This window comes from Hyla sarda, chromosome 3 (genome assembly GCF_029499605.1).
Source record: "Hyla sarda isolate aHylSar1 chromosome 3, aHylSar1.hap1, whole genome shotgun sequence".
Taxonomy (NCBI): domain Eukaryota; kingdom Metazoa; phylum Chordata; class Amphibia; order Anura; family Hylidae; genus Hyla; species Hyla sarda.
In genome coordinates, this window is record NC_079191.1 from 132,672,795 (window position 1) to 132,699,488 (window position 26,694).

A 26,694-nucleotide genomic window follows, 5' to 3' on the forward strand; every position below is an offset into this window, starting at 1 on the left:
ATATTCCCCTAACCAGAATGCCCGCGGATATATACACACACACCGTATTTATCGGCGTATAACATGCACCCCCATTTTAACAGGGAAATTTAAGTAAAAAAAAAAAGTAAAATAAATTACTTTGACTAAATGCCACATCATCCCCAACTTAGTTTTCTTCTGCACCTCAGTTTGGTCCCGCCCCTCCAATACCACATAATTCCTTTGCTTTTATCAGTCCCTGTGCCACATTTACCCCTCTCATCATCCCCCCCATGTCTCATCATTTCCCCGTCATAGACCACCACTAGCCATAGACAAATTAAGCCTTTAGTGCCTCCTCCACCATCATTTCCCCCTGTCTCATCATCCCCCACCCTGTTTCATCATGCCCCCCCCCATAATTCCCTACCCCCTCACCATTTCCCCGTCTCATCATCCCCCCCCCCCCCCCATCATGTTCCTCCCATGCTATTCCTCCCCTCACTCATCATTCCCCTTTTCCCTGCTTTTTCTAGTTTTTATTATTTTCTTTACCTGGCTGCGCTTTGGCAAGTCAGGTCAGGCGGGAGGTCAGGCAGTGGGGGGGGGGGGGTCTGGGTTGGGGAGTCTTGCGGGCTGTGGTCAGTGAAGTAGATGAATGACGTCCTCTCCCGGCTCCTCTGCGCGGCATCAGGGACGTCACTTTTCATTTCCTGCAGCCGTTGCTAGTCAGAGTTCAGAGTGCGGCGACTACAGGAAAAGAAGAGTGACGTCTCTGATGCCGCGCAGAGAAGCCGGCAGAGGACATCACTCATCTGCTTCACTGACCACAGCCCACAAGACCCGCTGCCTGACCTGGCCTGCCGAAGCGCAGCCAAGTAAGGAAAGTAAAATAAAACTATGAAAAGCAGGGAAAAGGGGGAATGATGAGGGATGGGGGAGGTAAGAAAAATTAAAAGCAGAGCGGATAAATACGGTACACACTTTTATATACACCGTATTTATCGGCGTATAACACGCATTTTTTAGGCTCAAATTTTTAGCCTAAAGTCTATCTGCGTGTTATACACCGATAAGCCGCTGCAGTTCAATAATGTTAAGCGGCCGCCGCTTCTCTCCCCCTACTATCGGCGCCGCTGCCCCTTCTTTCCCCCTGACTATCTGTGCCGCTGCCCCTTTGCCGGCGCCGATAGCCAGGGGGAGAGAAAGGGCAGCGGCACCCATTGCCGGCGCCGCTGCCCCGTTGCCTCTCCCATCCCCGGTTGTATAATTACCTGTTGCCGGGGTCAGGTCCGCGCTGCTTCTGGCCTCCGGTGTGGAGTCCCCTGAGTTGTTGCTATGCGCTGCGAGACGCAATGACGAGCTATCACGCCCCCTCCTATAGGCTTGCATTGAGGGGCGGAGCGTAACGTCACACGGGGGCGGAGGCTTGACGTCACACGCCGCCGGCCCTGTAGTCGCCTGTAATCAGACCCGGAGCGAACACGCTCCGGGGACTGATTACAAACGGGGTGCTGCGTGCATGATCCCGGGAGTCCCCAGCCGCGGGACTCCCGCGATCAGGCATCTTATCCCCTATCCTTTGGATAGGGGATAAGATGTGCAAGCACCGGAGAACCCCTTTAAATCTGAAGTTACCCAGTTATCTCACAAAGTTACTGATCTTGAACTTTTTCGTACTACTATGACCTCAGAAATAGATGAATTAAGATCTCACAGGCAACTTCTATAGATGACAGACAACCACAACCGTAGAAATAACATTCGCATCAAGGGACTTCCTGAAACAGTCAGTCCTCAGGACCTCTCCGGAATTGTCCAAAAGATTTTCAATAAGATCCTAAAACAACCACTGGACACTCCCATCAAACTAGATAGGGTTCACAGAGCCCTAAAAGCAGAAGATCCAGACCCCAAAAAACCCTGTGATGTGCTATGCAGAGTCCACCACTATAATATAAAGGAGCGGGTGATGCATAAAGCTAGAGACCTCAAAACACCTTACTTACAATGGAGCAAATATCCATCTTTTCCCTGACCTTTCCTTGCACACTCTTCGCTTGAGAGCAACGTTAAAACCACTTTTACAGGTCCTACAGAATGCCCGTATTGTTTATCGGTGGGGGTTCCCTTTTCGCTTACAGCTAGACTTGGCAACATTACAGCGACTCTTCGTCACCCGAGAGACCTCCCACTCTTCTTAACGACCTTCAAGCTACCGAAGATCAACCTTCCTGATTGCAAGAGAGGTTGTAAGAAAAGCGCTTCCCAGTCATATCTTGCCACCCTGGCTGAACCAAAATCGCCTCAAAAGGATGGACACCACACCAGCTGTACCGCTGCGCCAGAGGCAGAAGCGTAAGACTTGAAAGATCTATGGACTGTTTGACATTGTCCCCCGATTTCTCCATGGTGTGGGTCGCCGTGGACACTACTAGCTGGCCCAGTGTTGGATTACTACATTTAGCCTTTTAGAGATAATCCTGTCAGCCCTTATTAAGCTTTGCTCTACTGTTGAAACAATTGATACGTTTTAGACTGCCCTACCAACCAGTGTTACATTGCCTTTCCACTGAACCCTCAAAATTGTGGATTCAGTTTGAGAGGGCTACTGCCTCACAAGACCCCAAAACACTACTGTGGAATCCAGCCCCCCCCCCCCAGTGAAGGCTCTAAATACGCACCCTCCCGTGATAGCCACCCTACTTCACAGCAAACGTATCCATCTACTCAGCCTTCATCTCTTCACACCTGATTGACCACTGACCCCTATATTCCACAATTCTCTTTTTGCACCTGCTTTTGCCGGGTCCTCCTTCCTTGGACTTAAAAAGAATACGGGCCCCACATTTCTAAACCTCTTCCTAAGACCTCGTCCTTTCTGAAGCCCCTGTCAGATATAACAGAGACACTCACTCCACATTTTACGCACTCATTCCAATAAACCCAATTACAACACTTCTATATAGCTAACAAAGATAACCTGCGATTACACCGTCCACCCTCCCCATTTGAGAAGCTGTGCACCTCTGATGCGGCTTCGTTTAGACCAGTGAGCTCTGTTTATAGCCTACTGCTCGATACCTTAAGATCCGAGCCTCCTCCCTCCAGATGTGGCTGGGAGAGAGAGTTGGGGACGAAACTGGAGGATGGAGATTGGGCGGTGGCAATGCGCTGGTGTAATACATTATCGATTTCTACTAGAGCCCAGGAAACAAACTACAAACCGTTATCCAGGTGGCACCGTGCCCCTACCCCGCTGGCTACATTTTATCCTGGAATTCCTGACACCTGCTGGAGATGCGGTGAGTCGGGTGGTACGCTCTCACATATATGGGCGTCATGCCCAAGACTGGACCTCTTTTGGTCCCAGGTTCTGGACACAATACATAAACTCACGAACACTCGTCTCCCCAAAGCACCTGTCCCATTGCTACTGACTATATTCCCCCCGGGCCTTCCTAAATGGGCTGCAAGGCTGACGAGATTCATGATTCAGGCGGCGCGTACGAGTATACCTAGGCTCTGGAAATCAACTACCCCGCCCTCAATCACATCCTGGTTCCAAGAAATATCTCACCTACATAAAATGGAGGAACTAATTGCAGACTCCAGAAACCAAGTAGAAAAACACCTCATTACTTGGGGTCCCTGGCTTGCCTTCACTGATACTGATGAATTTAGTACCATTCATCCTGAATCGAATAGTGCCCCCACCTCTTGAGCTCTCTGAGACATGTGATCCTTGATGCCACTCTCTACGGCTGCGCCTGGGGGCCCAGTCCCGTCCGCGTTTCCCTCCTAAAGGTCAGTTCACTCAATATTACTGTGATTGCAGCATAATACCTGTAGCCATATCTTCCTGCATTATCCCCTTTTGATTGATGTCCTTTCTCCTCTCCCCCGTTTCCATTTTGCTCTCTCTTTCTTTCTTTCTATCTACTCTTCCTCCCCATTCCCACTCATACACTTTCTCCCTTTCCTTTCGCGTTATTGTTCCTAAAGTGTTCTATATGCCTGTGTTTTACCGCACACCCCGGAGGGGGATATGTGGTTATAAATTGTGATAATGCTCTCCACAGCCTAGCAGATGCCGATAATGATATATATCCTATCTCCAAGCATTCACAGGAGCCATGACATTGTGTGCCGCTTTGGTTTGACGCTCTCAGTTGTCACGGGTCCTTGCAGGCATATTGCATCCGTAATGTGTTATGAGGAACTTAGCTGTTTATATTGTTCGATGCATTGGATTTTCATGCTACTTGTCTAATGAATGGAGGGGCCAGGCTTAGCCAAAGGCGCCTCTAATTGGCGCCTCTCATTGGCTGCAGACGGGCTGAGGAGTCTCTGCAAGCGATATGGCCGGAGCCAGCGTTTGCAGTGTGGGGAGCTGTTGACACCGTGCTGCTGCCGAAATTAAAGTAAAAGGCCCCGCTGAGGTGCTGGCGTTTGTACTGACAGATGCTGAGGGGGGGAGGGGGGGGAATATGCAGTCCTACACCACTGACTACTGAATCCCCACAACCCAAAAGTTGAAAGGGGTTGCCCAATTATACTCCCCAGCTTAAAATAAAGAGGAGTGGGCTAATAAATGAGGGGTCTCCAGAGGATGAAAGTACCTAAAGACCTGCCTCCTACAGACACTAAGCTGAAACTGATTAGCTCTGGTGCCTGTAGGCAGGTATACTCTGCTGGGAGGGGCAGACTTCTAGTGACAGCAGCATATACCCAAAGTCTGTGTCGCCCAATGGAGCTGATGGAGAAATGTATTTTTCTAATGCGTTTATAAAGCTCGAAAGGACATTCAAAAGGCAGTGTGTGAACATAATTTTACAGCGAGATCTACAGTATGAAGTTTGCTGCTTGTGTCACCAGCCTGAGGCTAGACCAGTGCTCTAGCTTTAAAACTTACCTGCACTTTTACTTCTGGGTTGCTTAGAAGGGGAACCAAGTTTGTCACAATCCCAGAGTCTATTACCATCTGAATTTGCTCATTGCCAGCATCTGTTAAGTAGGAGAGCGCCCACACTGTATCCACCAAAATCTAGAGTTGATAAACAACCAACCATAAGAATCATTTTTGCACGTTAAACAAAATTATACAGAAGCTATGGGACAAACCGAGAAACTTACATTTACATCTGTGTGGTGAATGAGAACACAAAGTGCTGGCAAAATCTGCAAGACAAATACCAATACTTATCACAAACAGATAAGGAAAACAAATTCTACATAACTCTAAAATAAATTCAAATGCTGTCTGAATCAGATCACAAGTATGACTTATGCCAACCTGTCAGAGATAAGGGTATGCAGGTTATTTAGGAGACCTAATGTAGGGCTCTAATCACAGGAATTGTTGCTGTAAAGCCCCTTTTTCTTGCAACACTCCTCAGATGCACTCCAAAATCAGCAATACTCCAATTTCAGAGGCCCCTTGTAATAACCAAACTCATTCACACTTACACACAAAACTATCCATATAAAATATAATGGGTGGGGTTTATCATAACCTGTGCAGAGAAAAGTGGTGCAGTTGCCCATTGCACCCAGATTGCTTTTCATTGGAGGCTTTATGAAGGAACAGTCTGATTGGTTGCTATGGGCAACTGAACTACTTTCCTTTTGCACAGGTCTCCCTCAATAACTACACAAACATTCACACCAATACCCTGATTCTCTATTTCGTCATATCCAAAAACAGCAGTCGATTATCTGCAAATTTAACTAGCCCCTAAATAAAAAGCACTTACCTCCTGAATGGTTTCCATAGGTGGTGGAGGGTCTTTATGTCGACACAAGTTTACCATTACCCAAGTGACGTTTCTCAAAAATGTAATGGGTATTGATGGGTTGATGAAGGATAGCAGAGGTTTCACCACACCAAGGCTGATAACATAATCCCTGCATTGTGGCCCATCACCTAAAATCAGAATAATGCATTTTCAGGCCCCACATATTCTCGATAGAATTACCTGGAAACCTCTTTTCCAGAAAAGTATAAAAAAAAATTAAAAAAAATAAAAAACACATTTCAAAAGTTTACCTGCCATGGTCCCCATAGACTTCTAATGGAACAGAAAGAAATATTGCAGAGAACCAGGGAGTAAAGCACACTTCTGCCAACTTATCCCCAATGATCAACCCAGAAAGACCAACAGAAAACTCACCCCCTTTATTTTTTAATGACATGGGACACATAATAATAATAATAATAATAATAATAATAATAATGATCATATTATAATACTAATGATAAAAACCTAATAAAAATACTATGTGAATTTAGAGTAACTAAATCAGACTATAAAAGAGAACAGGAGTTTTTGGGGGGCATGTTGCATTTAGGAAGCCCCTATGGTGCCAAAACAGCAAAAAAAAAAAAAAAAAAAAAAAAAAAAAAAAAACACATGGCATACCATTTTGGAAACTAGATCTCTTGAGGAACGTAACAAGGAATTAAGTGAGCCTTAATACCCCAAAGGTGTTTCATGACTTTTGCATATGTAAAAAAAAAATTTTCACTAAAATGTGTGTTTCCCCCCCAAATTTCACATTTTTGCAAGGGTTAATAGCAGAAAATACCCCCCAAAATTTGTAACCCCATCTCTTCTGAGTATGGAGGTACCCCATAAGTTGACCTGAAGTGAACTACGGGCAAACTACAATGCTCAGAAGAGAAGGAGTCATATTTGGCTTTTTGAGAGCAAATTTTGCTCGGGGGGCATGTCGCATTTAGGAAGCCCCTATGGTGCCAGGACCGCAAAAAAAAAACAAGGCTTTGTTGTGCATCCCCAGAAGACTTTGCGCCCACATATGGGGTATCTCCGTACTCAGGAGAAATTGCGTTACAAATTTTGGAGGCTTTTTTTCTTTTACCGCTTGTGAAATTTTTAAGTATGGGGCAACACCAGTATGTTAGTGTACAAAAATGTTTTTTTTTTTTTTTTTTTTTTTTTTACACTAACATGCTGGTGTAGACCCCAACTTTACCTTTTCATAAGGGGTAAAAGGAGAAAAAGCCCCCCAAAATTTGTTAGGCAATTTCTCCCGAGTACGGCGATACCCCATAAGTGGCCCTTAACTGTTGCCTTGAAATACGACAGGGCTCCAAAGTGAGAGCGCCATATGCATTTGAGGCCAAATTAGGGGTTTGCATAGGGGTGGACAGAGGGGTATTCTATGCCAGTGATTCCCAAACGGGGTGCCTCCAGCTGTTGTTTAACTCCCAGCATGCTTGTACAGTCAATGGCTGTCCGGAAATGCTGGGAGATTTTGTTTTGCAACAGCTGGAAGCTCCGTTTTGGAAACACTGCTGTAGGATACGTTTTTCATTTTTATTGGGGAGGAAGGGGGGGGGGGCAGTGTACGTGTGTATATGTAGTGTTTTACTCTTTATTTTATGTTAGTGTAGTGTTTTTAGGTTACATTCACACTGACTGCGGATTACACTGAGTCTCCCGCTAGGAGTTTGAGCTGCGGCTCAAACTTGAAGCAGGGAACTCACTGTAATTCGCCGCCAGTGTGAATGTAACCTGCACATTCACATGGGAGGGGGACAGAACGTGCATGCTGGGAGTTGTAGTTTTGCAACAGCTGGAGGCACACTGGTTGGAAAATACTGAGTTAGGTAATAGAACCTATTACCTAACTCGGTATTTCCCAACCAGTGTGCCTCCAGCTGTTGCAGAACTACAACTCTCAGCATGTACTGATTGCCAAAGGGAATGCTGGGAGATGTAGTTATGCAACAGCTGGAGGCACGCAAGTACAACTCCCAGCATGCCGAGACAGCCATTTGCTGTTCCTGAATGCTGTGAGTTGTAGTTTTGCAAGATTTAGAGGGGTTCAGGCTGGAGATCACTGAAAGTGGTCTCTAAACTGTGGCCCTCCAGATGTTGCAAAACTACAAATCTCAGCATGCTAAGACAGCAAACTGCTGTCTGAGCATGCTGGGAGTTGTAGTTTTGTAACATCTGGAGGGCTACAGTTTTGAGACCACTGTCAGTGATCTCCAGCCTGAACCCCTCTAAATCTTGCAAAACTACAACTCCCAGCATTCAGGAACAGCAAATGGCTGTCTCGGCATGGTGGGAGTTGTAGTTTTGCAACATCAGGAGGGCCACAGTTTAGAGACCACTCTCCAAATTGTCGCCCTGCAGATGTTGCTAGGCAACAGACTCCCGGACACGCGGCGCCATACTCACTTCCACCGCCGCCATGATCACAGCCGCCGCCGGGTAAGTGACCGCCGCTGCCGCTACACAGTCCCCCCCGCTGTGCCCGGACAACGATGGGTGGGCATAGCGGGGGGGAACCAAACTTTAACCCCCCCGCCCCCAGTCTGCTATTGGTCGGTCGCTCCGCCGATCAATAGCAGGGATAGGAGGGGTGGCACCCCTGCCACCTCACTCCTATCTCTTCAAGGGGGATCGAGGGTGTCTTGGACACCCTCGATCCCCCTTATTTTATCGCGGAACCGCCGTTGATGGGCAGGGGGAAAGCGCTCCCCCTGCAAACACTATAGATGCCGTGATCAGAACTGATCACGGCATCTATGGGGTTAATGCTGCCGGGACCGGCGCAATCGCGGCCCCGGCAGCTGCGGTGGGACTCCGGCTGTGATTGACAGCGGAGTCCCACCTGCGATCTCCTGCGCTGCCCGCGGCAGAGCAGGAGATTGCTTGGACGTATGCATACGTCCATTTGCGCGAACGTGTAGTTCGCCTGGACGTATGCATACGTCCAATAGCGGGAAGGGGTTAAGTAAAGCACTGTCAATATGTTGGCGTTCAACAAATAGTATCAATAATCAACAGTTTTTGTTGCAGAGAACACTTACCAATAATATTCCCCAGGGCCCACACAGCCTGCTCACAGACATTCTGATGAGGAGAATGCAACAACCTTAAGAACAGAGGAACAGCATCTAAAAAAGAAAGTCAAGGGTTAGCTGGATATAAAAAAATTAAAAAAGGAGGTAAAAAACAGCACTATTTGAGTTCTTTATCTGATGCCAGATAAAAGGACAATTATTGAAGTGTAACTATCAGAATCAGTTTGCTAGCGATTGCTGGGGGTCTCAACATCCAGAACCCCCACCGACACAAACTTCTGACTTCAACATGACAGAAGTTTCAGAAATCATAGGTACACTAAGGGCTATGGATGTTTTTTGCAAAAACATTAGCGATTACCCTAAGAAAAAATTGTGAGTATGCAAGCTTCATTCCCTTGTTAAGATTACCTGATGTGCAGTTTGCAGCCTTTTTCTAGATTCTGATTTCTTTCATGTGGGTGTGTCCCTCCTAGACACATTGTGGATGTGAGGTCTGTGTATTTATTCTATAGTTTGCTATTGGTGCTTGTTCACGTGATAAGATTTTCCTCTGAAAGCTGACTTTTAAAAAGGTGCTCGCTCCCTATGTACAGCCTGGGTGAGCTGCTCTTTCTACATGCTTTCCCAACGCTCTTTCCTTGGGCCTATGTACAACTCCCCTCTGCCATCTCTAACAAAAAAGGGTGAGAGGACAAAAATCCTGTCATACACAAAAGAAAACTGTGTGGCATTTGAAATCTAGTATAATCCTTCACTCCTCTGACATTATCTGTTGGGAACAGTTGGGAGCACTCCACAAACTTAAAAAGCCAGATTGTCCACTGAAGTAAGTGGGTTAGGCAGACTTATGAGTCTAATATAGATGAGCCTAAATGACAACCTGCATTTACCACACATACATCAAAAAACAAAACAGGAAAAGTAAGGTAATCGGACTGCATTTTATCTTAACCTGGCAGACGGAGGATTCACTGAAAAGAATACAAAAACATACATGCAACAAAAGATATATACCGTATTTATCGGGGTATACCACGCACCGGCCAATAACACGCACCCTCATTTTACCAAGGATATTTGGGTAAAAAAAGTTTTTTACCCAAATAGCCATGGTAAAATGAGGGTGCGTGTGTGTGTGCATGCGTATACCCAGATACACCCCCAGGAGAGGTCGCTGCCCGCTTCTCTCCCCCTGCCTTTCCTGGGGTCTAGAGCCCTGCTGCCGCCGCTTCTCTCCCGCTGGCTAACGGCGCTGCTGCCCATTCTCTCCCCCGACTATCTGTGCTGGCGCCCCATTGCCGGCACCGATAGCCAGGGGGAGAGAAGCGGCGCCAGCAATGGGGCAGCGGTGCCGACAGCCAGGGGGAGAGAAGGGGCAGCAGCACCCATTGCCGGGGCCGGCGCCGCTGCCCCGTTGCCTCCCCCCATCCCCGGTTGCATAATTACCTGTTGCCAGGGTCGGGTCCGCGCTGCTTCAGGCCTCCGGTGTGTCCCATGCGTCGTTGCTATGCGCTGCACAGCGCAATGACGAGTGAAGTCTTTGCGCCGCGCAGCGCATAGCAACAACGCAGGTGACGCACACCGGAGGCCTGAAGCAGTGCGGACCCGACCCCGGCAACAGGTAATTATACAACCGGGGATGGGGGGAGGCAACGGGGCAGCGGTGCCGGCAATGGGTGTCGCTGCCCCTTCTCTCCCCCTGGCTGTCGGTGCCGCTGCCGCATTGCCGGCGCCGCTTCTCTCCCCCTGACTATCGGCGCCAGCAATGTGGCGATAGTCAGGGGGAGAGAACGGGCAGCGGCGCCGATAGCCAGGGGGAGAGAAGGGCCGGCAGCAGGGCTCTAGACCCCAGGGAAGGCAGGGGAAGAGAAGCCGGCAGCGCTGGCAGTTCATTGATTTAAAGCGCCCGCTTTAAATTATTGAACTGCAGCGGCTTATCGGCATATAACACGCAGGTAGACTTTAGGCTAAAAATTTTAGCCTAAAGTGCGTGTTATACGCCAATAAATACGGTATATATGTTTATGATGTAAAGGCCCATAACTGCAAAACTCCACAATACTCACGGGATTGGACCACAGCTTGTGTCTGCTCAGATGTTCCTGAAGCAATGTTTGTCAGAGCCCATGCAGCTTCAAACTGGAGGGAAGGACTACGAAGAAAAAAAATAAAATCATTAAGTATAAACTCTTTTGCCTCCCTAGAACTTAAGAAAAAAATTAATGAAAGAAAGCTTACTTGTCATCTCTTTCAAGACAATGGACCAAAATTGGCAAAATTCCTGATTTAATAAGATCATCAATTGGTGGATTACGATCACTGGACAGAAGTTTCCTGATGAAGAGAAAAGTTAGTTCAGATGAAAAAAAAAAAAAAAACTTAAGCAAAAAGCAAAGCATTTCAAAAAATGGGAATCATGTCTGATCGCGGTGGTCCCGACACTGGGACATGAATGGAGGGGGCGTGGGCGTGACATCACGTCTCTGGAGCAGCGCCTGACTCAGAATGCCCCAGTCATCCGATGCACGGCGTGAACTCTGCTCTGTGCTGAATGATTGACGACCACAGCCATCACGTCCCCTCCCATAGACATGAATGGAGGAGGTGTGGAGTGACAAACACTGAAGCTCCTATCTTCCTTGTTCAGAACGCCGCGGTGCTGGCCCAAAGATTGCAATCAGACCTCTTATCACTTATCCTTTGGATAGGGGATAAGATGTCTAAGGTCGGAAAACTCCTTTAACCCCTTAAGGACTCAGCCCATTTTGGCCTTAAGGACTCAGACAATTTAATTTTTAAGTTTTCATTTTTTCCTCTTCGCCTTCTAAAAATCATAACTTTTATATTTTCATCCACAGACTAGTATGAGGGCTTGTTTTTTGCGCGACCAGTTGTCCTTTGTAATGACATCACTCATATCATAAAATGTATGCCGCAACCAAAAAACACTATTTTTGTGGGGAAATTAAAACAAAAAACGCGATTTTGCTAATTTTGGAAGGTTTTGTTTTCACGCCGTACAATTTATGGTAAAAATGACGTGTGTTCTTTATTCTGAGGGTCAATACGATTAAAATGATACCCATTATTATATACTTTTATATTATTGTTGCGCTAAAAAAAAATCACAAACTTTTTAACCAAATTAGTACGTTTATAATCCCCTTATTTTGATGACCTCTAACTTTTTTATTTTTCCGTATAAGCGGCGGTATGGGGGCTCATTTTTTGCACCATGATCTGTACTTTTTTTTATACCACATTTGCATATAAAAAACTTTTAATACATTTTTTATAATTTTTTTTTTAAATAAAATGTATTAAAAAAGTAGGAATTTTGGATTTTTTTTTTCGTTCACGCCGTTCACCGTACGGGATCATTAACATTTTATTTTAATAGTTCGGACATTTACGCACGCGGCGATACCAAATATGTCTATAAAAAATGTTTTTTACACTTTTTGGGGGTAAAATAGGAAAAAACGGACGTTTTACTTTTTTATTGGGGGAGGGGATTTTTCACTTTTTTTTTTTACACTTGAATAGTCCCCATAGGGGACTATTCATAGCAATACCATGATTGCTAATACTGATCTGTTCTATGTATAGGACATAGAACAGATCAGTATTATCGGTCATCTCCTGCTCTGGTCTGCTCGATCACAGACCAGAGCAGGAGACGCCGGGAGCCGGACGGAGGAAGGAGAGGGGACCTCCGTCCGGCGTACTGAATGATCGGATCCCCGCAGCAGCGCTGCGGGCGATCCGATTGTTCATTTAAATCGCGAACTGCCGCAGATGCCGGGATCTGTATTGACCCCGGCACCCGAGGGGTTAATGGCGGACCTCCGCGAGATCGCGGGCATCGGCCATTGCCGGCGGGTCCCTGGCTGCGATCAGCAGCCGGGATCAGCCGCGCATGACACGGGCATCGCTCCGATGCCCGCGGTTATGCTTAGGACGTAAATGTACGTCCTGGTGCGTTAAGTACCACCTCACCAGGACGTACATTTACGTCCTGCGTCCTTAAGGGGTTAAGATATTGATTTGTTTTTAGTTGTCAAACCCTTGCTATCTAAACACTACAAAGCAGTCAACAAGCTCTTCAAACAGGTGATATTTAACCCCTTAAGGATTGAGCTTTTCTTCATTTTTTTTGCACTTTCGTTTTTTCCTCCTTACCTTTTAAAAATCATAACCCTGTCAAATTTGCACCTAAAAATCCATATGATGGCTTATTTTTTGCGTCACCAATTCTATTTTGTAATGACATCAGTCATTTTACCCACAAATCTACGGTGAAACAGAAAAAAAAAAAAATCATTGTGCGACCAAATTGAAGGATAAAAAAAAATCCATTTTGTAACTGTTGGGGGCTTCAGTTTCTAAGCAGTAAATTTTTCGGCAAAAAGGACACCTTTATTTTATAGGTCCATAAGATTAAAATGATACCCTACTTATATAGGTTTGATTTTGTCATACTTCTGTAAAAAATCATAACTAGATGCAAGAAAATGTATACGTTTAAAATTGGCATTTCTGACCCCTATAACTTTTTAATTTTTCCGTGTACGGGGTGATATGGGAGCTCATTTTCTGTGCCGTGATCTGAAGTTTTTAGCGGTACCATTTTTGTATTGATCTGACTTTTTGATTGCTTTTTATACATTTTTCATGATACAAAAAGTGACCAAAATACGCTATTTTGGACTTTGGAATAATTTTTTGCGTATACTATTGACCATGTGGTTTAATTAACAATATATTTTTATAATTCGGACATTCAGGGTTGGAGCGGTAATGGGGGCCAGGGAGGAGCAGACTTTTTTCCTAGTGTAAGCGTAAGTATAGGTGTCCCCCAATGAAGAGCGACCAAGAAATGTACGTCCATTGTCCTTAAGGGGTTAAATAGAGTTCCTTGAACACACCCCTTACAGTTTGATACACCCTTCTGTTCCCAAGATATCTGGGCTTCTAGTGTGTAAGACAATTCAGGGAATCAGTCAGATGGGCGTGGATTTAAATGGGCACTGTCAGATTCACAAACATTTTACATCTTGGCAAAACATCAACCTTTCTAATATAACTCGAATTATAATCATGGCTTTAAAAAAATAAAATAAAAATAAACACCACGACCACTAGGGGTCCCCATACCATCCAGATCAAAATGAGGTCTACCTGCAGCATCATCTTTGTTCCAGCTGAAGCACAAGCATGGACAAAGTCCAGTAAGTGAGGACAGGACTATCACTCCTTTGTGCTCATGCCTGTCTTAGCCGACTGCAGCAGAGAGGAGGGGGTTACAGAGCAGCCTGCAGTAATTGGATGAAGAGACATGCAGAGTGAGGGATACACCCCCTCCAAAGTACAGAATGACAAAGCAAGTGAGCAACAGATAAAGGTATTTTTAAAGAGAAATAAAAAGGTGCTAGACAATTATAAGCCCTCCTATCTCAGGAATGGAAGTGTGCATAAAGGATCTATAAAAAGGTGTGTGAAGAATACCTTAATGGGTACCTCTCATCAAATAAACTTTTGATATATTTTAGATTAATGAATGTTGAATAACTTACCAATAGCATGTTAATGAAAAATATGCTTCTTTCTATTGTATTTTTCCCGATCAGTCCTGTCAGCAAGCATTTCTGACTCATGCTGGAGTCCTAAACACTCAGAGCTGCCAGCCTGCTTTGTTCACAGCCAAACAGGCTGTGAACAAAGCAGGCTGGCAGCTCTGAGTGTTCTTTGTGAACAAAGCAGACTGGCAGCTCGGTAGTGTTTAGGACGCCAGCATGAGTCTGAAATGCTTGCTGCCAGGACTGGTAGGGAGACCCCTAGTGGTCATTTCTTCAAAGTGGAAAATTAAATAGAAAGAAGCATATTTTTTAATAACATGCAATTGTAAAGTTATTCTGCATACATTAATCTATAATATATCAAAAGTTTTTTTTGATGAGGAGAGGTACCCTTTAAGCTATTTAATGACAGTAAAATCACAATTTTGGGGGGTTAACTACAGGTCCACTTTAATCTCTAGAAATAAATTTTACCTTGCAGCCTGGACAGCACTGAGTTGAATACCTTGATGGTCACTGGATGCATTCTTAAAATAAAAAAAAATGAAAAAATGTAAGATAAAACACATAAGAATCCAGCTCAGCCAAATGAACACTTAATAGATTTCACATTACCTGCACAATTGCTTCCAAAGATGTGTTTTGCTATAAAGGAAGAAAAAGGTTTTTAATAGGGTGTATTGTTGTAGTTTTATTGCCTACAAATAAAAGGTAAGACCTTAAATATATCATTGCTACCTATGAGCAAAGCCCTGCACCAATTTCCACAATAATAAGGCCATGACAATAGAAAGACTTTTCCTAGAATGAAAACATTATCACTTTGCCAATACAACTATTGGAATCTTTGGGGGAGAAGATGACTGATCGCGATCTTTGGGCCAGCACTACGGCATTCTGAACGTCGAAGCTTTGAGCGTCCATGTTTGCGACGTCACACCCCCCCCCTCCATTCATGTCTATAGGACATGATGATTGTGTCCGCCCACCATCTGGCACAGAGCAGAGATCACTCCGTGCACCGGAGCACTGGGGTGGCCAGCAGGAGATCGCGGGGGGGGGGGGCCCCAGTGGCCGGACCATCACAATTCGACATCTTATCCCCTATGCTTTGGATAGGTGTTAAGATGTTTAGGGGCGGAGTACCCCTTCTAATGCCACTTCATTTACCGGGTTTTCTTCATGTTATGGGTGCTCCAGCAGTCAGACAACTTCTCACTTATTCTGTGGATGGGTGACATTGTTTGGTTAACCCCTCCAACCACCTAAACCTCTATAGCTCGTTTTTTGGCAACTTGACAACAAAGCTCCAATGATTTCTGTGGGGTAATTTTGCACAATGGAACTTTGGTGTTGAAAATAGCTGAGGATCCTAGCTAAGGCCTGCAGTGATGTTACTGCACGGCATACCAAAATATAATTAACGTCGGCATATGCCTTTATTGCTGGGGTCTCCAGTTACAATCAGCTTAAGTGTGACTGCTACATAAGATCACATAAGTGATAATTTGTTGCAACATGACATTCACCTGGCCAAACACTCCTATCATTCCACGTGAATTTAGAACTTGCATTGCAACAAGAAATAGTAGGAGCACAATAATACAGTATACATTTCCACTGTACTCACCACTTTGAAATCTGCATCCACATCAGAGTCCTCACAGACATCATCATGGGGAACATTTCGTCTTTTTAACAGATGCTCATCCCTTTTATTCTATATTAGAAAGATAATACATTTCCGGTTATCATTGTGTGGTTACAAAGACTTACATTTAGCCTAGATGGTAGAAGTGATGATGGATACAAACCAAAATCTATTTAGATTTTCTAAATGCACAAAGTAAGCCAAAGTTATGAAATATTACAGCACAGCTCTGTATTAGCACCAAGAAAGAGAAAGAGGGTCTCTGGCTGTTCAATAATTCCGCCCCACAGAAAATAACTGATAACGCTAGTCAGAAAAGTAGAGCCCGTACCAGTAGTTTTCATTTTTGACCCGACATTTAACTATAACTATATATATTTTATAATTATTACCATACCTTTCTTAGCTCCACAACTACTTCATTCCTCTGTCTTCTCATGCTCTGAAATAAAAATAAATATTTAAAGCCTTTAAAACAAAAATCACTTGTAAGTTTATCTAGCAGGGTTTAATACTGTGGTCTGCTGCACTAAATAGACCTGTTAAATAAATATATATGGAGTCACAGTTTACAATGGAACACCGATGTATAGCTAGGGCACACTGCCTTTAAAAAGTGAAAATGACAGCAGGTTAGGGCATCCTAACCAGCTAATAGAGGTAGTTACCACAGCAAATATTGTGCTCCAATGCACCATTTATCTATTTCAGTATGATTGATGTTCCTTTATGCCTTGATACACAGATACCGGTCCACTCCTGCAATTTGGGCAGCATAAAGCAGGCAACAGGTTGCTCTTAGAAAGTAAACTTGCTAGAGTTTACCATTCACACACATGCTTTAGTCTGGGGCTATATAGAGAGCATGCACCAACAAGTCAACACTGCATTTACTGAAAGTCAAATCTGAAAAACCTTGTTGCCAGTAAACTTTTTGCCTCCAAAATGTTAAAAAGTGCATCTGTTGTATGTTAATTGTGTGTCTTGACTCACGTTTCCAAGGCACAGTGCAATGTGAATGCTATGAGGCTGGAGTTTGATTAAGTCATGATATTCGGGGTCCACCCATCCTCACTAACCGGTTACTTCCTATATGTGGCAATATCGGAATTGTAAGGAAGAGCAGCAAGTGTTCTGTGTAACCTGCTATGCAGTTTTGTTAGAATAAATGTATGGTATGAATTTACAGCAAGAATGGCGAATGCCATGCTTTGCTTTCTTGGCAATCTCGGAATGCTGTCACTCTGATATTTTTACTCAAACAGGTCACATGGACAAAGGTGTCAGATGAAATTGTGCCTAAATTGTGATTTTACAACAAGGCATATTGTAAGAATTAAAGGGGTATTCCAGGAATTCTTTTTATATGACTATGCAACAGGGGCTGTAAAGTTAATGTAGTTTAGAATCGTGAGACCACCATGAAACCCAGGTACAGGGGTGTGGAAATAAAAAAAAACTACTAAAAAAATGGAGCAATATCTACTTGTCCCCCATTTACTGGGCAGACTAGATGGGTCAAATGGTTCTCATCTGCCAACACATTCTGTGTTTCTATGTTTTCATGTCGATCCACTTGGTCTGGGCCAATTTTCGCTTTTACGATCTCGTTTTTTCCTCCTCGCCCTATAAGAGCCATACCTACCTACTATAATGATACCTTTTAATTTTTCCATAACATTCTCCGAAACAAAAAAAAAAAAAAATATATATATATATATATATATATATATATATATATATATATATATATATATATATATTGGTGAAGTGAAAGTGAAATAGTAAAAGATAATTTTGCAAGTTAGGTGGTTTTCTTTTCTACACCTTGTGGTTGAGCTAACATGTTATTTTGATACTTTCCGTCTTTAGTTTTACAAAATAAAAAATCTGAACTTTAGATTTTTCTTTTAATTGCAATTTAATGACCCCCGTAGCTTTAAAAAAAAAAAAAAAAAAATGTCTGCATACCAGACTCTATGCAGGCTCATTTTTTGCGCCATAATTTATCGGTACCATTTTGGTAGTCCACCCCACCAGGGAGCATACACATGTCCCTTTAGACACTGCTGTAAGCTTTGGCTATTAGCGGCAGCCCCCAGCTACTGAAATCAGCCGGGGGCTGCAGAGTACGGAGCGGGATGGAGTCGGGAGCCCACTCCATACTCCCCTGTGAGCGCCGCTGTGCTTGTCGGGGGCTTTGCGGTCCATCCCTGCTTGCCCGAAGCTGCATGTCCTGCCACTCAATGCAAATCTATGGGAGGGGGCGTGGCAACCCCCTCCGATAGACTTGCATTGAGGGGGCGGGGCTGTGACGTCACAAGCTCCCGGCTCATTCGTTCGGAAAAGTTTGTTCCAAACGCTGGGAAGCAGAATACCCCTTTAAGGCAAACACAACAGTCATGAGAGGATTCTAGAGGGTGGACAGCAAACCTTAACTACGCAGACTCCATGACCAGAATACAACAGTCACTGCTAGTAAAGCTAGTGAAATAGCAAACACTCCCATAAAACAAACAAGAATTCGCTTTGCTAATATGAAAAAGCAGAGGTAGTTAAAAAAAAAAAAAAAAGTTATATTATATTGTATGTATATATATATATATATATATATATATATATATATATATATATATATATATATATATATAGTCATTAAACTGATAAGTTGGGTACAGTGCACAAGCTATTTAAAGGTGCATGTGTACATATATAAGGTGCACATCCATTATATGTATTGACATCCTTAAAAACTGTAGCTACAAGGAAAGTTTTCCCATATTGGAAATAAATGTTCAATTCAGTAGCACTGGATAAGTGCCATGGTCCCCATGTACACAGTGTCCTACAACAGAAGCCAGGCACAGGAGGCATGAGTTTGCAGTATAAATTTAGACAGACTTTGAAATCTGATAATGCAAGGCAAGAGGCTAAAATAGACAATTGTATTAAAACTACATCAAATAGACAGTCCTTAAAACATCGGTAGGCATTGGTTGACATTCCACATGCAATTCTTCAAGTGTCACACACTGCTCAAAAGAAATAAAGGGAACACTTAAACACCACAATGTAACTCCAAGTCAATCACACTTCTGTGAAATCACACTGTCCACTCAGGAAGCAACACTGATTGACAATCAATTTCACATGCTGTTGTACAAATGGAACAGACAACAGGTGGAAATTATAGGCAATTAGCAAGACACCCCCAATAAAGGAGTGGTTCTGCAGGTAGTGACCACTTCTCAGTTCCTATGCTTCCTGGTTGATGTTTTGGTCACTTTTGAATGCTGGTAGTGCCTTCACTCTAGTGGTAGCATGAGACGGTGTGGCTCAGGTAGTGCAGCTCATCCAGGATGGCACATCAATGCGAGCTGTGGCAAGAATGTTTGCTGTGTGTCAGCATAGTGTCCAGAGCATGGAGGTGCTACCAGGAGACAGGCCAGTACATAAAGAGATATGGAAGAGGCCGTAGGACAGAAACAACCCAGCAGCAGGTCCGCTACCTCCACCTTTGTGCAAGGAGGAGCACTGCCAGTGCCCTGCAAAATGACCTCCAGCAGGTCACAAATGTGCACGTGTCCACTCAAATGGTCAGAAACAGACTCCATGAGGGTGGTATGAGGGTCTGACATCCTCAGTTGTGGGTTGTGCTTACAGCCCAACACTGTGCAGGATGTTTGGTATTTGCCAGAGAACACCAAGATTGGCAAATTCGCCACTGGCTCACTGTGCTCTTCACAGATAAAAGCAGGTTCACACTGAGCACGTGACAGACTAGTCTGGAGATGCCATGGAGAATGTTCTGCTGCCTGCAACATCCTCCAGAATGACCAATTTGGCAGTGTGTCAGTAATGGTGTGGGGTGGCATTTCTTTGGGGGGGGGGGGGCGCACAGCCCTAAATGTGTCTGCCAGAGGTAGCGTGACTGCCATTAGGTACAGAGATGAGATCCTCAGACCCCTTGTGAGACCATATGCTGGTGCGGTTCCTCCTAATGCAAGACAATGCTAGACCTCATGTGGCTGGAGTGTGTCAGTAGTTCCGGCAAGAGGAAGACATTGATGCTATGGACTGGCCCACCTGTCCCCGTGACCTGAATCCAATTGAGCCCATCACGTCTCGCTCCATCCACCAACGCCACGTTGCACCACAGACTGTCCAGGAGTTGGTGGATGCTTTAGTCCAGGTCTGGGAGAACATCCCTCAGGAGACCATCTGCCACCTTATCAGGAGCATGCCCAGGCGTTGTAGGGAGGTCCAATACTACAAAAACCAATGGAGTCATTTATAGAAAATACAAAATATACCGTATTTTTCGCCGTATAAGACGCACTTTTTCTTCCCCAAAATGGGGGGGGAGTTGGTGCGTATAATCCGGCGAATATACGCCAGAGGCTGCTGCGGGCGAGAGCGGGAAGTCAGCGGTAAGTACAGAGGCTGCAGCGGTGCGGTACAGCGCTGACTACCCGCTCCCCGCAGCCTCATGTCTGTATGGTCATTGGTGCATATTAGGTCTCATTAGCTCCTATTTGGACCTGAGGGGTCAACCATGTTTGCTATTCTTTCCTCCATCTGGGTGGAAGTCCTCCATATTTATATATTATATGTGTTACTAATAAAGTATATTTTCTATAAATGACTCCATCGGTTTTTGTAGTATTGTATGTTCATGGAAAAGCATTATATTGGCACATATTTTTGGGCAGGTGTAATAATTTTTGGAGGATTTTAGATCTCATTTTAGAAATGTAATTTATACCTGCTTTTGTTAGTGTCTGTAGCATTTATTATGTTGTAAGTAGGTCATACAGGCGCGTGGAGGCCACACACACACACACACACACACAATACTGGGCCTCATTTTGACTTGCTTTAAAGGCTGACCTGCCTTCCGGAGCGCCGCTCAGTGTCCGGAAGTTCATTACTCCGAACACTGTGTGCAGGCTTCCGTGTTCGAGGCCGCCCCCTCGTGACGTCCCGCTGGCCCCCTCAACGAAAGTCTATGGAAAGGGCTCGCGACCGCTGTCACGCCCCCTTCCCATAGACTTGTTGAGGGGGCGGGCTCGAACACGGAAGTCCACACACAGCGTTCGGAGGAATGAACTTACGGACGCTGCGAGCAGAGCTCCGGAAGGCAGGGCAGTGGACAACCCCTTTAAGGACATCAGCCTGTAGTGTTTTCCACTTTGATTTTGAGTGATTCCATATCCAGACATCCATGGGTTGATAAATTTGATTTCCATTGATAATTTGTGTGATTTTGTTGTCAGCGCATTCAACTATGTAAAGACAAAAGTATTTCATACGATTAGTTCATTCACTAAGATCTAGGATGTGTTATCTTAGTGTTCCCTTTATTTTTTTTGAGCAGTGTATTAACATTCAGCAACGTGTTTAGATTTAGCAATGTGTCATGGTTTAAACTTTCTGCCTTTTAAATTGCCATTGAGGCAAGTAGTGTCTAATATAGAAATATAGGGGGAGATTTATAAAAGGATTTAGACTGTTTTTTCCTGTCTAAATTTGTCGCACAGAAAGTCGTAGTCTAAATATGTGCGACTTTTCTGCAACTTTTGCTTTAGAGGATTTTTAAAACATGATGCATTCTAGTCTATTTTAGATGGAAAAAATGCATTGGTACTAAATTTATCAAAAGCGACTTTTCAGCGGCAAGTCGCATCGGCTGAAAGTACACCGAAATGTCAGACCATAAATACATTAAATACAGTCTTAAGAATAGATCCCGAAGACTGTACGCAGAATCTATCAAGAGCCGTGCGCCTTTTGATAAATTAGGCGCACAATAGACTGGCCTAAACCCTCTGTAGTTTGGTCTATATTGATGCGGGACATAGACAACTTTGATAAATCTCCACCATAGAGTTTGCCTCCAACAGTATGGGGTGCAATAATATTAATTTACCTTGGCAGTTACGCAGATTTTTGTCTTAAAAGGGATACTTTAATGGAAAATACTTTTACAAATAAACTGGAGCCAGAAAGTTAAACAGATCTGTAAATTACTTCTATAAAAAAAAAAAAAAAAAACACACCAGTACTTCGCTGCGGTATGGTCCACAGGAAGTTCTTTTCTTTTTGAATTTCTTTTGCCCTGCCACAGTGCTCTCTGTCGACACCTTTGTCCATGTCAGGAATTGTCCGGAGCAGGAGAGGTTTGCTATGGGGATTTTCTCCTGCTCTAGAAAGTTCCTGACATGGACAGAGGTGTCTGTGGTCAGACTGAAAAGAAATTCAAAAAGGAAAAGAACTCCCTGTGGAGCATACATCAGCTGATAAGTACTGGAAGGTTTTAACTTTCTGGAGCCATTTGATCTGAAAAAAAAAAAAAAAAAAATAAGTAAAAGTTTCCCACCGGAATACCCATTTAACCACTTTGGGACCCAGGGCATACAGGTGGATGACACAGGGGTGGATGATTTTACAGCAGTTCTGACAAAAACGCCAAAAAAAATACCCACGTTTGACCCCATTTTGGAAAGTACACCCCTCGCAGAACGTAACAAGGTGTATAGTGAGCCTTAACACCCCACATGTGTGCCGAATTTTCATTAAACTTGGATGGGAAAAAAAAATTAAAATAAAGATTTTCTCACTAAAATGCTTGCGTTACCCTACATTTTTCATTTTCACAAGGGAAAATAGGAAAAAAGCCCCCCCCCAAATTTGTAACCCAATTACTTCCGAGTTAGAACATACCCCATATGTGGATGTAAAGTGCTCTGTGAGTGCACTACAATGCTCAGAAGAGAAGGAGCGCCACTGGGCTTTTAGAGAAGTGAAGGCCACGTGTGTTCACAAAGCCCTCATGGTGCCAGAACAGTGGACCGCCCCCACATGTGACCCCATTTTGGAAACTACACCCCTCATGTAATGTAATGTAATGTAATAAGAGGTACAGTGAGCATTTACACCACACAGGTGTCTGAGAGATTTTGGAACAGTGGTCCGTGAAAATGAAAAATAAAGTTTTTCATTTGCACAGCCCACTGTTCCAAAGATCTGTCAAACACCAGTGGGGTGTAAATGCTTACTGCACCCCTTAGATTCTGGGAGGGGTGTAGTTTCCAAAATGGGGTCAGAGTGTGTTTGCCCACAGATCACTTTACATCCACATATGGGGTATTTCCATACTCAGAAGAAATGGGGTTACAAATCTGGGGGGGGGGGGGGGGTTTTCTCCTATTAACCCTTTAAAAAAGTAACATTTGGGGAAAAACCAGCATTTTTGTGAAAAAAATAAATATGTTTTTCATTTACACATCCAACTTTAACGAAAAGTCATCAAACACCAGTGGGGTGTTAAGGCTCTCTGGACCCCTTGTTACATAGTATGCAATGTGTTTATTTTTTTTTGCTGTTCTGGCACCATAGGGGCAACATGGTACAGAATAACTTCAGATCACGGTGCAAAAAGCCATCATATGGATTTTCAGGAGCAAAGTTGAAAGGGTTATGATTTTTTAAATGTGAGGAAAAAACAAAAGTGCAAAAACTGAAAAACGCTTGGCCCTTAAAGGACAACTGCAGCGCAATATACACTTGTCCCCTATCTACAAGATAGGGGATAAGTGTTTGATCGCGGGGGGGTCCGACCGCTGGACCCCCCACGATCTCCTGTACGGGGCCGCGGCTGTGCCGTGGCTCTCCCATGCAGGGGGCGTGCCTGCCGCAGCATGACGTTGCGGCCGGCACGCCTCCTCCATGCATCTCTATGGGAGAGGCGGGGAGGTAGTGTTCGTGCCTCCCCGGCTCCCCCATAGAACTGTATGGGGACGGAGAGGAGACTGGGAGTCACCGTTGACCTCTAGGTCAACTCTACGTGCCTTAGCGCTCACTATGAGTGCTAATGGCGGCGCCCCGTTAGGGAGCTCTCGGGGGGTACCAGTGGTCGGACCCACCGTGATCAAACACTTATCCCCTATCTTGTAGATAGGGGATAAGTGTATATTGCGCTGCAGTTGTCCTTTAAGCGGTTAAGGTGAAAATGGACTGAGTCCCTAAGGGGTTAAGAAATTGGACAGCTGTAAATTACCAGTCTCTAGGACACAAGGAAAACCTCTTGCAGCACCCCTACCCCTCTATTGACTTCAATGGCACCAGGAAAATGCAAAAACTAAGGAATCTCCTGCAAGCAATTCTAAAAGGGGGGAGAAAAGTGACTGAGCACCACAGTAATCATAAGCCTTTATTGTCTAACCATATGACCAAATTGGAACCAGGGAATGGTTTTGTTCAGCTATACATAATGGGAGTGTATTGTTGACTTACACTGTACCATGTCCACAGTGTAGCTCTGCAGAGTCATTTTATATTTACCAAACACTTGTGTCACCATAAAGCTGGTCAGTCTGCTAAACTGTATGTGTAAACATCGTATCAAGATAATATTACGTCTATTGCTAATGTGTTCTGTTTATCACCCAGTAATAAGAAAAGATTACATCTGCTGAACTAGAGATTATACACAGTACACAGAGGCCATATGGCTCATAAGGAGACACACAGCCTCCACACACAGCTATACAGGCTCTGTATGTGCTGAGCTATTTCTGTGCATACAGAGTTCACATGGAATAAGGCAACATTCTTGTTTTCTATTTGCTATTTACAATCCAACCTCCCTATGAAATCAGAAGTATTGTAGAGATCCCACAGGAACTGTATTATCTCTGTACAGTAAGGAGACAAGCTGACAGTGACTTCAGTATGGTCTCTAAATGTCACTGAATAGTTAGTCAGGCAAAACATGCCAAAGGAAAGGCTATCCTGATGTCTCTGATAGGTTCAAGAATATCTGACTACATATATTACCCATGGAGAGGGGCAGTAGTCTAAAAATCATGTAAACTAAAGTGGCTTTTGGTTGCCAGAACAATTCTTAAGAACACAGCATTGAGACCCAGATGGTTTAACTCAACAGGGCGGCACCTGAAAATTCATAACCTATTACAACTTTACCAATTATCCATTTTGGTAATTGTGAAATAGAAAAAGAACAAAGTTGAAGAGTATGGCAGTTGTGTTGTAGTAACCTGGTGCCACCACTACACAATGAGTGGAGCCAACTGTTTCTGGCCCTGTTCCTGTATATTTTCAAGCTGTGACTGTGCCATAAAACTGGTTGACAGTGGTGCTGGCACCCTGCCGAGGAGACACTGATGTGCTATCCTGGGGAAACCCCTTTAAAACCACAAGTTTTTCCCTCATCTTTAACCCCTTAAGGACCAGAGTTTTTCCACTTTCGTTTTTCCTCCTTACCGTTAAAATATCATAATTCTTTCAATTTAGCACCTAAAAACCCATATAATGGCTTATTTTTTGTGCCAAACAATTCCACTTTGTAATGACATCAGTCATGTTACCCAAAAATATATGGCAAAACAGAAAAAAATATATATAAATCACCATGCATCAAAATTGAAGAAAAAAAAATGCCATTTTGTAACTTTTGGGGGCTTCTATTTCTACGCAGTACATTTTTTGGTAAAAATGACAGCTTTATTCTGTAGGTCCATACGATTAAAATGATAGGTTTGATTTTGGCATACTTCTGTAAAAAATATAACTACATGCAGAAAATTTATATATTTAAAGTTGTCCTCTTCTGACCCCTATAACTTATTTTTCCGCGTACGGGGTGGTATTTTGCGCCATGATCTGAAGTTTTTAGTGGTACCATTTTTGTATTGATCAGACTTTTTGACCGCTTTTTATTCATTTTTTTATGATCTAAAAAGTGACCTATTTTGGACTTTGGAATTTTATTGTGCGTACGCCATTGACTGTGCGGTTTAATAAACAATATATTTTTATAATTCGGACATTTCCGCACGTGGCGATACCACGTTAATTTTTATTTACACTTTTTTTTTAATGGGAAAAGGGGGGTGATTCAAACTCATTAGGGAAGGGGTTAAATGATCTTTATAAATTTTCTTCACTTAGGGGGCGATAACACTGCACACACTGATCTTTTACATTGATCAATGGTTTTCTATGGGATAACAATGATCAATGATTCTGCAGCTTGACTGCTCATGCCTGGATCTCAGGCACTGAGCAGCGAAACACGTTGCATTCTGTGAAATAAACCCGTCTTTACCATTTTGGTCCTGTGGTTCAGTCAGCGCTCAATAATCCTGCCATTTGTTTCCTGTGAAGCAGTTTCTCTTATCCTACGATTTTAAAGGAGTACTCCGGTGGAAAACTTTTTTTTTTTAATCAACTGGTGCCAGAAATTTACAGATTTGTAAATTACTTGTATTAATACATCTTAATCCTTCCTGTACTTTTTAGCTGCTGAATACTACAGAGGAAATTCTTTTCTTTTTGGAACACAGCTCTCTGCTGACATGACCACAGTGCTCTTTGCTGACACCTCTGTCAATTTTAAGAACTGTCCAGAGTAGGAGAAAATCCCCATAGAAAACAAATGCTGCTCTAGACAGTTCCTAAAATGGACAGAGATGTCAGCAGAGAGCACTGTGTTAAAAAAAGAAAATTTTCTCTATAGCATTCAGCAGCTAATAAGTACTAGAAGGATTAAGATCTTTTAATAGAAGTAATTTAAAAATCTGTTTAACTTTCTGGCACCAGTTGATAAAAAAAATTAAAGTTTTCCACCGGAGTACCCC

General features: G+C 43.7%; 1 protein-coding gene and 1 non-coding gene across 2 annotated transcripts in view; both read right to left on the reverse strand.

Annotated features, from left to right (window-relative positions):
* The window catches only part of KPNA4 (karyopherin subunit alpha 4), a 58,067-nt gene that overhangs the window by 20,490 nt on the left and 10,883 nt on the right, over nt 1-26,694 (reverse strand). Inside the window, exons 2-11 of the mRNA XM_056565070.1 lie at nt 16,431-16,475; nt 16,013-16,102; nt 14,998-15,027; nt 14,857-14,909; nt 11,042-11,137; nt 10,870-10,955; nt 8,807-8,893; nt 5,718-5,887; nt 5,098-5,142; nt 4,877-5,008 (exon numbers count right to left, since the gene is read on the reverse strand). Coding sequence (XP_056421045.1) covers nt 4,877-5,008; nt 5,098-5,142; nt 5,718-5,887; nt 8,807-8,893; nt 10,870-10,955; nt 11,042-11,137; nt 14,857-14,909; nt 14,998-15,027; nt 16,013-16,102; nt 16,431-16,475 — 834 coding nt within the window. The remainder of the gene's footprint in view (nt 1-4,876; nt 5,009-5,097; nt 5,143-5,717; nt 5,888-8,806; nt 8,894-10,869; nt 10,956-11,041; nt 11,138-14,856; nt 14,910-14,997; nt 15,028-16,012; nt 16,103-16,430; nt 16,476-26,694) is intronic.
* On the reverse strand, nt 5,225-5,528 carry LOC130363477 (small Cajal body-specific RNA 7). The gene has a single exon (XR_008891878.1). It is a non-coding gene; the product is annotated as a small Cajal body-specific RNA 7 (non-coding RNA).